General features: G+C 51.6%; 4 protein-coding genes across 4 annotated transcripts; 1 reads left to right on the top strand and 3 right to left on the bottom strand.

Moving 5' to 3' along the window:
• Nucleotides 1-106: 106 nt before the first annotated feature.
• SMAC4_05414 (uncharacterized protein) lies at nucleotides 107-1390 on the bottom strand. The gene is made up of 2 exons (XM_003347067.2): nucleotides 494-1390; nucleotides 107-401 (listed from the first exon to the last, which is right to left on the bottom strand). Exons 1-2 carry the CDS (start codon nucleotides 777-779, stop codon nucleotides 175-177), a joined length of 513 nt encoding a protein of 170 aa, XP_003347115.1. The 5' UTR covers nucleotides 780-1390; the 3' UTR covers nucleotides 107-174.
• Nucleotides 1391-3982: 2592 nt separating this feature from the next.
• SMAC4_05415 (uncharacterized protein) lies at nucleotides 3983-5354 on the bottom strand (the record flags this gene model as incomplete). The annotated part of the gene is made up of 1 exon (XM_003347068.2): nucleotides 3983-5354. The coding sequence occupies one exon, from the start codon at nucleotides 5352-5354 to the stop codon at nucleotides 4233-4235; it is 1122 nt and encodes a 373-aa protein (XP_003347116.1). The 3' UTR covers nucleotides 3983-4232.
• Nucleotides 5355-8349: 2995 nt separating this feature from the next.
• On the top strand, nucleotides 8350-10529 carry SMAC4_05416 (uncharacterized protein). Its single transcript, XM_066090284.1, has 3 exons — nucleotides 8350-8796; nucleotides 8854-9004; nucleotides 9068-10529. The coding sequence occupies exons 1-3, from the start codon at nucleotides 8713-8715 to the stop codon at nucleotides 10054-10056; spliced, it is 1224 nt and encodes a 407-aa protein (XP_065945533.1). The 5' UTR covers nucleotides 8350-8712; the 3' UTR covers nucleotides 10057-10529.
• Nucleotides 10530-10558: 29 nt separating this feature from the next.
• Nucleotides 10559-15680, bottom strand: SMAC4_05417 (uncharacterized protein; the record flags this gene model as incomplete). Its single annotated transcript, XM_066090285.1, has 1 exon — nucleotides 10559-15680. One exon carries the CDS (start codon nucleotides 15678-15680, stop codon nucleotides 11043-11045), a length of 4638 nt encoding a protein of 1545 aa, XP_065945532.1. The 3' UTR covers nucleotides 10559-11042.
• Between the last annotated feature and the right edge of the window lie 211 nt (nucleotides 15681-15891).

The raw sequence follows: 15891 nt of genomic DNA, 5'->3' as shown, positions 1-15891 counted from the left end.
ATGGTAGTAACTAGGAGCTCATCTCCGTCGATCAGTTTCACATGTCACACTCAAAGACATATGTCGAATAAGAGAAAATTCCCGTCTATAACGTTAGATTTGCGCTGATGGGAAACAGAAATTGACCAAGAGAACCGCTAATGAAAAGTACAGTAACTGCCAAACCAAAGGCCATCATGCCTGGTAAAAGACTTCCTCGACGGGCTTCCACCACGACGGCTCTCCCGATTCGCTGTTCTTTGCCCCCGGAACCATGGACTCCTGGAATCCATCAGTCATCTTCCACCACTCCCGAACCTTGGGGTTCTCGCGCATCTTCTCCATATCGCCTTCATAATCGTAGCCGACATACTTGAAGCTGGCAAAGAGGATGCCTGTGCCGGGGTCGTGGAAGATACTGTCTGTACACACCGGGCTAGTTAGCATTGATGACCAAAGCACGAACGACATTTGCCGATTCAAAATTCGGCACGAAAGAGTGAAGATGACATACAATCTTGAATGTTGCACTCCTTGATCTGCTTTGCAACCTCGGGCCACACAGCAGCGTGGCTCTCTTTGTACTTGCCGATGTACTCGGGCTTCAGCTTGACAATTTGCGCAAAGCGCCGGCCGGGGTAGCGTATCCTTCCATCGGCGTTAGAGGCTGAGAAGACGGAGGAAACTGTGCTGGTGGATTGGCTTCTTTCTCTGGGAGACCAGAGCTTCGGAGCTCCAGGGTTCCAGAGACCCGGTTCAGCTTCCTTGGGAGGAGTCCACAACGATTGCCGGGCTGCCATTGAAGGCGATTTTGCTTAAACTGGTGGTGGTTTTGGTTGCGGTTGTTGATGAAGTGCTCAAAGGAACCGTCAACCTTTTACAGCAAGAGGTGGGATGAACGAAGTTCTTGTAAGTCCCGTATCTGCGCCCTTGTAACACCCTTCCTGATTGGCGACCGCAGTGCTGGTATCGAAGGCGGCTTAACGCAGAGTTCTGGGGGCTTGTTCAGCTCGGCGCAGCTTGGACTGAGACCTGACTTTTTATCGTGTCCGTATCGGGGACTAGTTCGTCGATGACTTGCGTTAGGAATTTTCGTTGTTCAGACTTGACAACAACAAATGTTTCCGTTCAAACGATGCGCAAAGATGGCTCTCTTATATCCTCAAGTTGAGATCTGATAGGCGCCACCAGACCTTGATCACAGACGGTTACGAAAACAAGGAACAGCACAGTGATGTGCAACCGCGTGGCAGGGTGGGCGCTCGGGTGGCAGGTTGCAGCTCGCCTGTGATGGGTGCGCTTTCCGGTTCCCGTTTCTGTGATAGTCTCGTGTGTGTCGGACACTGTCACCGTCCAGTGGGAGCTGAGTGGAGGTGGACAGCGTGTGGGTTTTGGGATTTAAGTTGTTGTGTCTGACAATTTCGGATTGTAACAAAAGACAGAAGGAAGAGGAAGAGGAAGAGGAAAGGAAGAAGGGCTAAGGTAACTATATGTCGGGCAAACTTGCCATTTTAAGCGGGCACGCTTGTACGCTTGCACGCTTGACGCTTGCTCCATGCTAGGGCTGCGAACCTTAGTCTACTTGCACTTACCTACCTGCCTACCCGCCTATAGACTGAGGGTCACCGGACCGACAGATGCATCTCTTTTCCTCTTCCTCAGCTGTACCGCTAGGTATGTTGGTTACTATGGCGTTATGGAATATGTAATGTATTCCCTCCCCCAACCCCACCCGAGCGGGCTGGACGGACTGTTTCACAAAAGATGTCTATCATCTTCCTCGGAGCGCCCGGAAAGGAATGAAGACCAAGATTGTCCGAGATTGGGATTGAGACTTATTGCTAGATCTGGTATCACTGAATGAGGTGTGTCCTCCACCCCCCCCCCCCCCGCTTTATCTTCTACCGCCCGTCTTCTTCAATTTATTCAGTTTACTTCCACTTACCTCTCTCTTCCCGTGTTCGAAGCGAGGATGACATATGGACAAAAAAAAAGAATTCCCTGGATGGAAACCAACCACACGTCTTCTGAACCGCTGGATGGAGCTGAGCCGCTGGAACCAACAAGCCATTGATTATGTACCAGCCAGTTGTATGTAGTACGGTACCAACCGGTGATTGATTGACAGCACTTTCAGGGTATCCGGTGGCTCTCTCTTGTTCATGGTTACCTACGCTACCGACTTTCCGTGCGGCGCTGGTTTCTTTCAGATTACGGAAAGGCAAGGGGGGTTGGTGTACTACCTACGCCGCCCACGACGCCGTACATTACATGAGGACACCTGCGCTAGGTAAGATATGCGTTTTTCGGGCGGGCGCTTCACGGCTTGTTGAGTTGTCCGGGCGGGACCACTTCCGCCGTCTTTCGTCATCATTCATCTCTCAGCGCTCAGGTGAATTTGTTAAATCGCTGAACTTGATTCCATTTACGGGAACCCGGCCTGGTTGATAACTGAGTTCACGAACTCAAGTTAAGGAATCAATGTTGAAAGTTGGAGATGAGGCTTAAATCCGTCAACTTCCCCTCCCAAGAGCTTCCCCCCCCCCCCCCCCCCCCCCCCATCACTCCCCATCACCTCCGTGCCGATCTCGCTCTTACACGTACACTACATGCCATGGCAAAGTTCCCTCGGTACCACCGTAGCATCACGCGGACAACAACAAAGTCAGACCTCCCAAAAAAAAAAAAAAACACAAGGAGGAATTCGCACGATGAATCACAATTTGTAAAAAGAGCAAAAAGGAAAAAGGTCTGGACTCTGGACTTCCCCAAAAAAGTGTCCAAAGACCAAAGAGGCAATTGGTGTGTGGAGGTGCCGAGGTGATGAGGGTGAGTGCCCAGGGAGCCAGGGCCGGGAGTGGTGCGTTTAGCCTTTTAGACTCTACATGGCGCTAGAGAGAGTTTGGTTTAGCGCCGTGAGTATGGGGAGGTGGATTTTTACCGTGCACTGTATGTATTTACCAGCTTGGCTCTTGGTAATTCCTTGGAGCACTTGGAAGAGAGGGTGATGAACTGCTGGTCTTTCTTTGGTTTTTTTTTTTTTTTTTTTTTTTTCCCTCCCATAATGAATCACAATAATATCCCTTTGATTCGTGGTTTATTGAGCACAAGAACCCCCGCATGCTTCGCTACCCCGGCCTCGGAGCATGAGGAATGTGGGAATGGGGAGCGGGGGCCGTTCGGGGGAAGAGCGTTCGGAGGTTCCCCGCGTTTTGTTTGTTGGATGAATCTGCTGCAGTCAGTGTGCATACCAGATGGTGGTTGTCGTTGGCGCCGTTGATGGATCGGCGTTCACATCATATCAAGTTCAACCCAATGAGCCCACTGTCGTCTGAGACTCTTCCCTCCCGTCTCAGATCTTCACCTACCCTCAAATCCGTAAGACTTGAAGAAGAGTCATGTGCTCTTGCTTGTTTGGTCTCGATGACTTCTTTGGATGTGAGGATGGGCAGATCACCACATCCGCCGGCGGTCGGTCCCTTTCGTTCGTTCCCTTCAGGCTACCCCGACTCCCCCGACTTGGTTGAATTACCCCGGTCGTAGCGGTGCGGAGAAAGCCAAGGTTACGATGAATGTAACGCTCCCCATTCCCCCGCTCCGGAAAGGTTGTTTACACCACGTTATGAACAGCAAGGGATTTCATGGCGTGATCATGGGGGGCATTCTCGTCCCCGAACTAGCCACTTCAGCGGAATCGGTAAAAGGTAACACAAGATCGCCGAGACCGACGGGAATGGGCGTGTTAAGATGGGCGTGTAACCGCCCAGGTATCCTACATATGGAGGGACTCAGGACATCTCCACGGCGATGAGATCTTGTGCAACTTCGAATGCCCCATTGAGTTGTAATGCGGTGTAGATCGTGCACCGAAGTCAAGTCCAGCAAGGCACACAGCGGCAACAACCCGTTTCCGGTCCGCATCATTCCCTGATTTGGGGTGAAGATATATCAGATGTGTTGGCCCAGAGGGTTGGCCGTGGGCATCATGTCTAGTCCACAGGGGCCAACAGTCCACGGTCTCGTCCTCGCTTGAATTCCAACTGGAATCGCAAAGTTCATGCGACTGCATCATCATTATACAACCTTCTGCTCATGGTAAATGGTAGTAACCCAAACAACGCCTGCAATGTCCATACTCATGATGCCAGTATCCCGGATCCAAACCTCGTGATATCAACCACCCCTTGTAACCGAAGCCGCGAACCCATAGACGTAACCGAAACAAAACATGACATAACGCGTCCTTCATCCCCTTACTCCTTCAAGCCCAGCATCTCCCTCAAAGCGGCCTCGCTCGCCCGATACCACCGCCCCTTAGCCTCCATCTCGTCGTCCGCCCCGCCGGCCTTCTGCGCGTTCTCCCTCCTTCGCTTCGCCTCCCTTGCCGCAGCGCTCACCTGCGTCCTCTTCGCCGCCAAAGCCGTAACCTCCATCTGCAGCCGTTCCATCTCCTTTCTCTTCCTCGGCGCCAGGCTGGACAGCTGCTCCACCTGCCTCTCCAGGTCCCTGACCTTCTGCCTCCGCTCCTCCACCAGCACCGCCGTCTTCGCAAGCGGCAGGTTCATTTCCGGAAGACTCCCCGGTTGGATGGCCTGCTTCGTCCGCAACTCGTCCACCCTCTTCTGCAGCTCTTCCATTTTTGCCGGCAGCTCCCTTAGCTTGACTCTGTCCAGCTTTACGCGCTCGTACCGCGCTGCGAGCTCCCGCGATCGGGACTCGAGGTCTTCAACGAGCAGCGCGACTTCGGTCTTGAGCGCCTTGAGCGAGGCCTTGGCGGCCACGTTGCTTGCCTCGAGGTCGGCATTCTCTTGGGGGGTGACGATCAGCGGAGGGTCGCCGACGATGGCGCGGATAAATTTTTCTTTGGTGACTTGTTCGACGTAGGAGAAGCGAAGCTTGGCGAAGAGTTCCTTGTAGTGCGCCAGCTCGGCCTCGAGGCTGGCGGGCGTGGGCGCATCGAGCGCGGAGGAGGCGCTGTGGGTGGAAACGTCTGAGGTGCGCGGCGCGGTGCTGCTTGGTTGCTGGTCCTGTGACCCGTCACTGTTGCTATTGTTGATGTTGTTCTTGGATGCAGCTGAGTGCAATGCGCTTGATATAGGCTCGGAGATCTTGATGATGGTTATTTCGTCGCGCGTGGAGGCATCGAAGGTGTCGAGGACTTGGAGTACTTCGGCAGCGCGTTGGAGATGGACGGTCGGATCTGAAGACCCTGATCTTGGCGTTGTCGCTCGTTTTGTCCTCGTTCTCGGCGTCGTAGTCCTCGGTGTTGTTGCTCTCGGCGTGATTGCTCTCGGTGTTGTTCCTTGCGATGTTGTTGCTCGTGACGTTGCTGCTACCGGCGCAGCCTCTGGAGGCGGCGTTCGGCGTAAACCCATGTTGTTGTGTGATTATTCTTCTTAATCCTTGTCTCCTTTCTACCGTGTCGTAGCTTTTTCTTCGGCCAGAGGATCTGTAAGTCACTCGGAGGTCTCGGTGAAGCCACGCGTTGTCTGTTTTGCTGGCGTAAATATCCTAGGGGTACTGTATTCTGGGTTTGGTTGGAAGCGAGAATGTGATGAGTGTCGTATCATTATCCAAAATGATTTCTGGTCTGTATGGTTCGAGCGGATATCGGCGGTGGGAATTCGGACTCGGTATGTTGTTGATGTTGAAGTTGAAGATCGCGAAGAAAGATGAGGGGATCGCCCTGGGTTGTTGACATTAACCCGCATATGGCTAGTCCAGGTTCTGGAGACGCTTATCGCCGGTGCATTCCCAATACCCCTAACCCTTATCACTTACACGCAATCTCACATAAGTACTAGAACTAGAGTACTTCCGACACATGCTCCCAACCTGAAATGCTCAAGAGACATCGAACCATTCGATATATCAACCACATGTTACTCTGTCTTAGATTTTGGATATCCCACTTCTAGTTTGGATCTCTGTCTTAGATTTTGGCTATCCCACTTCTAGTTTGGATCTTGTGTAAGAGGTATCATCGAGTCGAATCCTCCAGAATCCGACATGTTCAGCCAAATGACAGCGACCAGACGGAGCGACACCGCCACACATCGATGGAAGAATTGAAAGGCCATCGTAAGTGTCTCTGTTCACAAGCACAACAAGCTTCCATATGTTTCTTTCTTGCTCTATCAACATGAATCGCTGCATATCACCGAGAATGCGGAAGAGCCAAGTAACCCCGCGGGTACTGGATCCCTGAACCAATCAATTTCGGGCTTGGTTCCCCTGCATCTACTTGCTGACAACGACTATTGGGCACCATCAACGAGGGGTGGGAGGGGAAGGGTAGTGCACCCAGAGTGCCCTCGACTGATGGAGATGGAGATAATTGCCGGAGAATACACAAAAGCAGCTGTTTGAACGAGCGGAGGATAGTAAGGTAACAGTGACGTCGTCTTCCATCCCCCCCGTTCGAGACGAAATCTTTTGATCCAGAAAGGGCAACTGTTTCGCCGTCATCTTACAACAAGCAGACAAGATATGGCGCCCTCTTCAAAGGCGGGAGCACATCCAAGTTACCGTGGTGCAGGATGTGGCGATCATGACTGCTGTCGACGAAAGGGGCAGCTTATGATGACTACTAGCTTGGGGCCGATACATTCGAGGGTTAACAGGAGCCTCTCATGTCGTGAGAAAGACCTTATTGGGCTGCAGTGATTACAGGAGGGGGTTGAGCAATTCGATGCGTTGGGTAAGAAGTGATGAAGTGAACCAGCGAGGGCTCGTAGCTAACCCTTTGGTGACTAGTAGATTCGGCATCCAAAGACACGCAGAAGCCACAAGATCGATGTGGATGTCCCCAAGTTCCAAACGAAGCAAGCCTACACACGTACAATGTCCGTTTTGCAGGAGTTCCGCGTGTTTTGTGGGAGGCTTATTCCCAGGAACCGCTTGATCGTGAATATGTGGCAGCCTTGACGTTGATGATGCTACCATCTCTTTCCGAACCTGTGGGCTTCGTCAACTTTAAAAGCGGATGGCGGACCATTGTTTACTCTCTGGATGGAAGCCCCCCACCCCATACCACCACTGAAAGCTGTTAGTTGATTGTAATGTAACCCAGGGATCCAATATGAGAAACTGGCCTTGCATCTGGTTGTTGACTTGCCGTGTGTATGCACGGTGATGGGCCTTGCTTCCGGGCTGAATCCTTCGCAACAACACGAAGATGGTGCTGCCGAATCGGATCCACGCCCTATGACAGTTTGGAATTTTGCTTTGGTGACAAGCGGCTATGTCGCATGCGGTGGATCGCTGTTCGGATAAAGTTGCTGGCCTGGTCGAATTCAGGGTTGCTTTTGGTCGACCCTAATGATCCGATGAGGCAGGTAGGGCGCCAGGGATACCTCGAGGCTGTGATTCCTTACACTGTGTGTCGCGATGGCGCTCATCTTGTTCCTGTACCGCGGTTGCTATCGAACATCCGCTCAGCTCTGTATCGTGGACGTACCGTGTGGCTGGATGTTCGACTTCTTTCTGAGAAAGGGTCAAACGTCAGCAATGATCCTGCGGTTAGCCGTCCGTCCATGACGGTCCGTGAGGTTTAGCGGTGTTGTGTTACCATGTGGCACAGGGCCTGGCCAGTGAGACAGATCTGGCAGGAATCGCGGCTGCAGCTGGGGCTTGTTGCTGTCCACACTGTTTGCTCGTGGACCGCAGGGTAAGGGGCACGTCACTGTTCTTTCCCAGAGGTTGACTGCATGGCTTGTGGTTGGTGAAGCCTACATGAAGTGGTTGATGACTTGCTTCTGCAAATAAGAGAATCGGGAAATGGGGCGGATGAAAGCGGGGGTTTGAAACTTGGCTGCATTTCTAGCCTGGAGAGGGTTAACGAACGTAGATGGACATGGCGGTTGACCTGTCACCCCTTTCACGTAACGATGATAATGAGTTGGTATCGATTCTTCAAATTTTGGTGGTCATGGAGAATTGGAAATGGGGACGGGGAATTGGAATTTAAAATTTTGAGGAGAAGGATCGCATGGCTGTCCTCCCTCAACAAAGAAAGAAAAATTCAACACTACAGCGTACAAGGACAACTTGATGCTATACTTCGACAATACAGCTGTTTTCCGAGCTATCTGGACAAATGCATTTGAGCTTTTGGAAATTTTAGCGGGGTTAGCAGAGATCAGTACCATCAAATCGTCAAAGTTCGCTGGTTAGCGAGAACCATTATCGAGGTTGGGCAACATGTACCCTCATCATCACTTCTCACATTTCAAACAAGAGCCAACCGCAGGGGATGACATTTTCAACCTCCACCCCGATCCTTTTCCATGCTAGACATGGCCCATATATCGCAACTTTGAAAGCCAGGTTTCAGCGCCTCATGCAATGTATGCATTGTGACAGGGCCCAGAAAAGCAAAGTTCCCTCCCATCAGTCAGCATGCCCCTTTGCAAGCAAAACACGCCATGGCTTCAACTTCCTAAACCATGTTGACGGCATTATCGATTAATTTAAGGATACCCTTCCAAGTATATCTTGTTCTCATCGGTTGTGTACAACCGTCAGTAACCCCTCGGAAGTTTATATGTAAAAGGGACGCCCCATGGACAACTCCTCGGTATCCTTTCGAGATCAACACCGTCACAACCGGAAGAAGAAACTAAAGCACCTCCTTTTGTTCATCCAAGGGCTATCACACATGCCAACCAGCCCTAACTCGCCAGTTTAGAATAACTGATCTTCCCTATCGTGTAACCCCAGGGATCAACAAACATGGCGATCTCCCATGATCCGCCGAGCGTGCTGATCGGCCCTGGTGACTTTCATACTGGCCCCTACTACATCATCATTAGCGGAGTATGTATAACTCCTAATTCATTCACTCGAAATACCTCTAACTTTTAGCTCTCCAAGCTACCGGAGCGAACAAGCTGGCAAGATGTCAAAGACTTCATCAAGAGCCAAATTCCATGGAAACTCGACATTTACGTTAGCATCTTTGGGAAACGCCAGGATTCAGGCTGGGTCCGTGTTATAGGATTCAAGGCGTTTAATCATGTGAGAAGTACGTTTTCGGAAGCACGTAACTCTTCGCAATGCTCTTGCTAACTTCATGATCCCAATCAAGGAGTCCTGGGCGAATCACTCTTCCGAGGACGAGAGATCCTCGCCCACAACCCCGGTTACGACGAGACTGGAGCCGGCCTCGTCCTAGTCAGAGCTCCCTTTTTCAGAGATCGAAGTCTCTTTATCAACCCGGAGGCGTTGGCTGCTGATCCTACCACTTCTGGGTCGGCGGTGCAAGTAGCAGAGGAGTATATCACCCCGACAGCATCAAACCCGCCCTCGGAGCAGTCCTATCCAGGAGAACCAGGACAAGCACAACACGTACGATCACAAGTCCAAGGACAAGGACCACCTCAAGCAACAGCACCAGACGTACATTTTCCGCCCACACCCCCCAACACACCCAAAGCCACCCGCTCAACTTCCGAGCCCTCCATGTCTCTTTCTGGATCAAGATTCCGGAAACTTGCAATTACATGGAGAGAAGACCCTTTAGATCCCACTGGTAAAGCCAACCCGTCTCCTCTCCCTTCTGCAGGACCTCTGTCCCCGAGCACCCAAGAAGAAATGGGTTCCAGCATCAAAGCCGAGCTCGCCCCTCTTCTTCTTTCCTGCAGCAACCAACCCAGCGACCCTCTCGAGACACTCGAGTGTTTCCCCGGCACCGCTCTGGCAACGTTCATCTCGCATGAGCTTGCCAGAAGGGCTATCAAAGTGCTGAGGCAGTCAGAACGGTTGAATGCTAGACCGGTGGTGGATGAGGTGCCTGCAGGTGACTTGGGTCCATCACAACAACAATCACAGACAGTGGGAATAGGGGCAGCAGCGAAGAAACTGGGAAGTGGAAAGAAAATAAGTGCTGGGGCTGGTACTAGGACCGTATCTGCTCCTGCTCCTGCTCTTGCTGTAGCAAAAGCTGGAACTACGTCGCCCATAGGAGCTTCGGCATGGGGAACTCCTACCACCACCAACACCGCGACTACCCCGGCCATTACTACTCGCAAGAAGGCTCCGGCGGTCCTTGTTGTCAATGGAAGCTGGAAGATATAAATCACGAAACCCTGTGCGGGTTGCCCAAAGGATGGACTTCCCGGCGGCACACATAGATGGGTTTTCGCGAGCTGGTAAGACATCAGCCGATGGGAATATGGGCAATATAAATTGCTATAATATTTTCACCCGCCTCTCGGTGTATGGCCTCAGTGGACTAAGGAGATAGAGTGGACACGATGATGATCAGCAATTTGACTCCCAGTAGATGGATGTTAGACTTTCAGATGGGAACAGCGGAAAAGGGATGCATACCTGGAGGAGCGGTTGATGAGCACGCTGAAGCTATGAGGTTATGAGGCTATGAATAGATGCACACAGGACGGAGTTTAGATTTGCATACCCCAAGTTTGTTATTTCGAGACAGCCAAGAGACTGTTCAAGGCCTTACCTTTTGATTTCACAAGCTGCGAAAGACGAGAGATTTGTTTACGAACGATTAATGATTGTATAATTAGAATAACCACGCTATAATGAATCTTGAAACGTTTCCTAACCTTGTTGATGCAGATGTTGCCCTGCTCTTAAGAGGTTGGCTTGATGATATAGAGAACCGATGGAGAAAACAACCCATGCTCTGTGATGAATGACCTTGTGTATGCTCATCCTACAAGGTACTGTTATGTGTACCATGTTATCCCATGCTTTTGCCGAAGCCCTGTTCGCTTAATAGCAATGCGCAGAAGCGGACCGCCTTCGTGACAGTCGCGCGTCCGAAAATGATACTCGACAACAATGCATAATGAGGAACAAACCTCCTGTCCGTAACAAAAATAAAACAAAAACTCCATCATCTGGGATGAGGTCCCCATTTACCTATGCTTCGCCTCGTTAGAAACGTCTATATCGCCGAATCTTTCCCTCAGAATGTGGTTCATCATGAACAGTACTCGCGAACAAAACAAATGGCTAATAGACGCCGCCCGAATAGTAAAGATGAAGGCAGTGATGACAGGGAAGAGGGCCAGCGGACCAAAGCAAAGATCTCAATGCAAACCCTCAACAACCTCGTAGGGTTGTTCCTTCCGGTATCCTCGCCCATACTTTGCTGTGATTTCCTCACCGTCGCGTATGTCTCTCAGCGCCACTAGCATCACCCTCCATTTCCCGGTGATCTTCATCACATTGTATATCGCCGACGGGTTGACGCCATCGTGACGAACCTTGCGAACCCAGTTCCCCATCTGCTGCGGGTATATCTCTGCCACCACTTGATCGTTAATATCAGGGCGGCGGACCTCCATCGTCCACTCGTAATTGTGTCTCTTGCTGTCGTGATTGTCCAACGGAGTATGGCCGTTGGGGATGTTTGAGTGATAACGATTGGAGCTGTCAGGAGCGCCTGATCTTTGCGGTGGTCGCAACTCGCCGACGAGTTCGCCGAGAAACTCACCCGCCTTAAAGGAGCCAACCGCACGTACACCTGGACCTCTGGATCCGTCTTCCGTTATGCGCGGGATTTGTGGGAGCCTCTTTACCAGACACTTGCAGGATGACTTCTCTGTTGTCATCCGCTTGCTGCTGTTGCAGAGGCTGCATACTTTCTTGTCTGACCTCAGTACAGACATGGGATCCGATGGCCACGGGTCAGTCCAACCTAGTGGCTGTGGCTGTAACTCCCACTTGTACTTAAGACGGTTATATTGATTCGTCTTGATGAGCTTGAACTGCGAAAGAAGCGGGGAAATATCATCAAGAGACAGCTCTGATGTATCCACAGATTCCCAGGCGAACTCTGGCAGTTCCAAATACTCCCAGATGGACTTCTCCAGGATTTGACCCATGGCACACATCCTTCGGACAGCATTGGTGCTCAGCTGAGCATGGAAATGAGCAAGCTGTTCCTTGAACATCGACAGCTCCAAGAACCTATCATCTGAGGGCAAGAGGCACAGGAGCCCATCATACTCCCCACAAATGGTTCGCCAACACTTTCCTTCGCGGACGTAGTCGTTAAGCTGGTTCCTACCAGCTACGTCCCAGTTGAGTTTGCGGGAAAGCTCGCCCCAATCGATATGAGATGATACCGGGCGATCAGAGACGTCCTTCAGACCGTTGACCTGAGCTGTGCTATGAACACCCTCCGAGAGCTTCATCTTAAAAAATCGACGGAGGAAGATATGTAGCTCCTGGCTGATCTGTTCTGCGTTATCAATATGATCAAATAAGTCGAACCCGCCACCGGGAATGGATACCAATCTAGAATACTCCCTCCAATCTCTGACCAGGCCAGCTAACCTCGAAAAGGCTGCTTTACTCCATACCTGTTCAACAGGGGGGCTCTTGGCCGTTCTGAGCAGATCGGCAAGGTGCCCGAAAGAGGTTTCTTCGTTGTCTGGCTTCGTTCTCTTGACCGCTGACTGCATTTGTATTTCTGCATGCCTCTTGATTCCAACTGCGGAGGACGCTGCATTATTCAACATATACGGACTATCCGAGGAATTTGGGCGAACGTAAGATCCGATGGTTTGGGCAGGGAAGTTACTTTGCTTCAGTGCAGGCGGAGTCTGTAAGATTCCGTATTCAGGTTGCTGAGCGTTGAACGTTTGCATTTCAAATTCCCGGTCAAATGTTCGAATAGCTCCGTCGAATGGTTGGAGAACAGGCGGTCCTACGAATCGGACATCTGGTATCTTAAACAGAGGCGCGGGTCCAGTTGCCACAAGAGGAGATGTTGATTGCTGTAACATGGGAAATGTGGCTTGAATTATCGGAAGCTCTTGTTGGTGGTAAGCAACAGAACGATCCAAACCGTGAGCCTGAACGGAATTCAAGATCGCTGGCTCAGGTCGCACCATGGCGGTTTGTTCTTCTTGTTGTTCAACCATAACCGGTTGTGAAGGAGGTTGCGCTGGTAGAAGAGCAATCTTCTCTTGCTCTGGAGTTGCCTGGTGGACTTCAACGGGTGCCTCTGGTTTTTGAGCAACGTGCCGTACTTCCACGACTGCCTGTTGTACTTCTGGAGGTGCCTCTGACTGTGTGATAACCTGCTGTGGTTCGGAAACGACCTGCATCGGACCACCTTCAACTCGTCCCGAATCAATGACAGACAGATTGACTTCCGATATGTTCGAAACTGTGCTTGGTATTGAAGGTGGTACTGCTGACTCCGGCTGTCGATAGTGATAATTTTCGGCGTCTTCGAGTTGTTGCTGCAAAGGTCCCGAGCCTGGGTGTTGTTCTTCACGTTGCTGATCGGATGCCGGTGCAGAGTCCGTTGGTATGCTGTTAGTCAACAAATGACGCCCCGGAGAGACGGCCCCCGATTTCTTAGGCTGTGCCATCATTGCCATTGGCTTCGTCTTGGCTGGGAGTGCCAGTCTGTCCATGGCCGTCGCATTTGGATTAATGCGAAAGTCTTCGGCGGAAATTGCACACTGGTCGGGGCAGGCTTCATCGCAGTATGTATAATTAGGCGGATCGTCGGGTGATGATTCATATTCGACATTGATCGCTATCGCATAATTTGGGCCAAGATTGAGAACTTGATGGTATGTACCCGGCTCTGTGACCACGGCCTGGCCAGGGACGCAATAGTCAAGTGTATACTCAACCCCCCACTCGTCCAACTTGGCAGGGGGGATATGGCGGCTTAGGTGACGGACGGCTTGGGAACAGCTGCGCATTTCAGGGAAGTCGTGGCGCATGCGTTCCTCCAGCTTCGCAGCGGAGCTCGGCTTGACAAAGCACCAAAACTTGTTTTCACCGTCTCGTAACAAATTCTCTGACCGAACGTGGGCATCCTCTCGATGCATGACCGTGATTGTCTTGGCTTTGAGGTTGAAGTACATATACTGCGTATTTATGCCTTCCAGGACTGTCTGGCCTCTGCGTCTCAGCTTATCTCCCGGTGATAGCTCGACATCATCGAATAGCGGGTTGCCGATAATGTACGGTTGGGCTCCACTCGGCGGGTGTGCGGCCGTGGAGTTCCAGAGATGCTTCTGCTCTCTTAGCGACCAATTCTGCTTCTCGGTCGGTGTGAGAGGAAATTCGGGCCATTTCATTCTTGGCCTTTTTCCAGTATCAACCTTGACGAGGCCTACATTGTCTTTCTTATAGACAAAGGAGGTCGCATGGGTCTGATCTGGTTTGGCCATTTTACCAACTTGAAGAGGCGGAAGATCCCTGACCTGAAGTTTGAAATAGCCTCTGTCCTGCACATCAGGATGAAGCGAGCATTGCTCAAACAGCTCCTCGTTGAGGACATGGACGTCCTGGTAGGTGCAGTCGAAGAGAGGCGCGCTGTCCTTGGGAAGGGGAAGCAGCTTGGGAGGCGGAAGCTGAGCTGGGTCTTCGGGCCGTACTTCAACATTATGATCAGTATCGCAACTTGTTGACGAGTTCGTAGGGATATTGTGTATAGTGGGGGTCGGTGAAGCGGCTCGAGGGCCCGGCCCAACGACGTGTATCTCGTCCTGTGCTGGCGGTTCAGGCTGTGAGCTTGCTTCTCTATCTACTGCACCAGCTCCAGCATCCGCGACTGTTTCCGGGACTGTTTCTGGGACAGCTTCCTGGACGGCTTCTGGAGCACATTCTGGGGCAGCTTCAAGGACAGCTTCTGTGTGCTGGTTCTCTTGTTGCTGGTATTGAAACTGGTTTTGTTGGTCTTGTTGAATTTGCTTCCCATGCTGCTGGTCTCGTTGTTGGTGCTGTAGATGTGCTTTCTCTTGGCTCTGTAGCTGGGCTCGTTGCTGATCTTGTTGCTGATCTTGTTGCTGACCTTGTTGCTGGTTTTGTGGCAGGATTCGCCGTTGACCATCTAGCTGCTCTTGTTGTGATACTGCTTGTTGCGGTTCTTGTCGGCCTTGCAACCAGTCTTCTAGATCGTCTGGAAGCTGGTTGTATTGCTGTAATGGTTGTTGGGGTTGTAGCTGGACTTCTTGCTGACCCTGATGCTGGTCTCGCTGTTGGAGGAGGAGCTGCACCTGTTGTTGAACTGGTTGTTGTGGTTGTAGCTGGTTTTCTTGCTGAACTTGTAACAGGGCCGCCTGTTCGATTTGTTGCTGATCACGTTGCTGGGGCTGTAGCTTGGGTAGTAGCTGGACTTCATGCCGACTCTGTAGCTGGTCTCGTTGCTGACCTTGTAACTGGCTTTGTTGGGCATGTTGTTGGTAATGCTGCCAGACGTCGTGTTGCTGACCATGTTGCTGGGGCAGTAGCTTGGGTTGTAGGTGGACTTCCTGCTGAGCTTGTGGCTGCTCTCGTTGTTGTGCTGATTGTTCGGGCTGTGGCTGGACTTGTTGTTGTACTGGTTCTCGCTCTAACTGCACTTGTTGAGGCGGTTGATTTGGTTCAACACTCTCGGTGGGAACAAACTGTTGCTGATGATGGACTATGGTTGAGACGTCGACGTTGGATATGGGAGTGTGAGGACCATTGGCCAATGGCTCTGGAAGGATGCCCGAGGACAGGAACTGCTCATCAGCCAGCTTGGTTGACACATGGCCGATCCGAGTAATGATCTGTTCGAATAGGTCTCGGGCCGCTTTAACATCAGGCGGTTTGACTTTTCTGATCGGGGTTTCTCCTTCGTCAAGGTAGCGGCGCAGGTCGTAACAAACTCGTCCCAGGTCATCAATGAGCAAGTCGACCGCTCTTCGTCGTAGACCGTGGCCGTCCATCGTTGTGTTGCACGAGGTTGTGAGCCCAGAAGCTCAGCAGAGGCCGAATTTGGGTTACCGCGAACCAAAATTGAGGTACACAGCTGCTGGGTTGACCGAGGTGTAGGTGGAAGCGGGATGGATTCCACAAGCGTTGGAGGGGAAGGGATGGAGTGTGAAATCTGGGCGATGAATCAAGGTGTGGTCGGGCCGTGACGCTGCAGTGGGTCAG

Source organism: Sordaria macrospora, chromosome 1 (genome assembly GCF_033870435.1).
Source record: "Sordaria macrospora chromosome 1, complete sequence".
Classification (NCBI taxonomy): domain Eukaryota; kingdom Fungi; phylum Ascomycota; class Sordariomycetes; order Sordariales; family Sordariaceae; genus Sordaria; species Sordaria macrospora.
The sequence above is the reverse complement of the archived record's forward strand: the minus strand, read 5'-3'. Positions and strand labels throughout refer to the sequence as shown.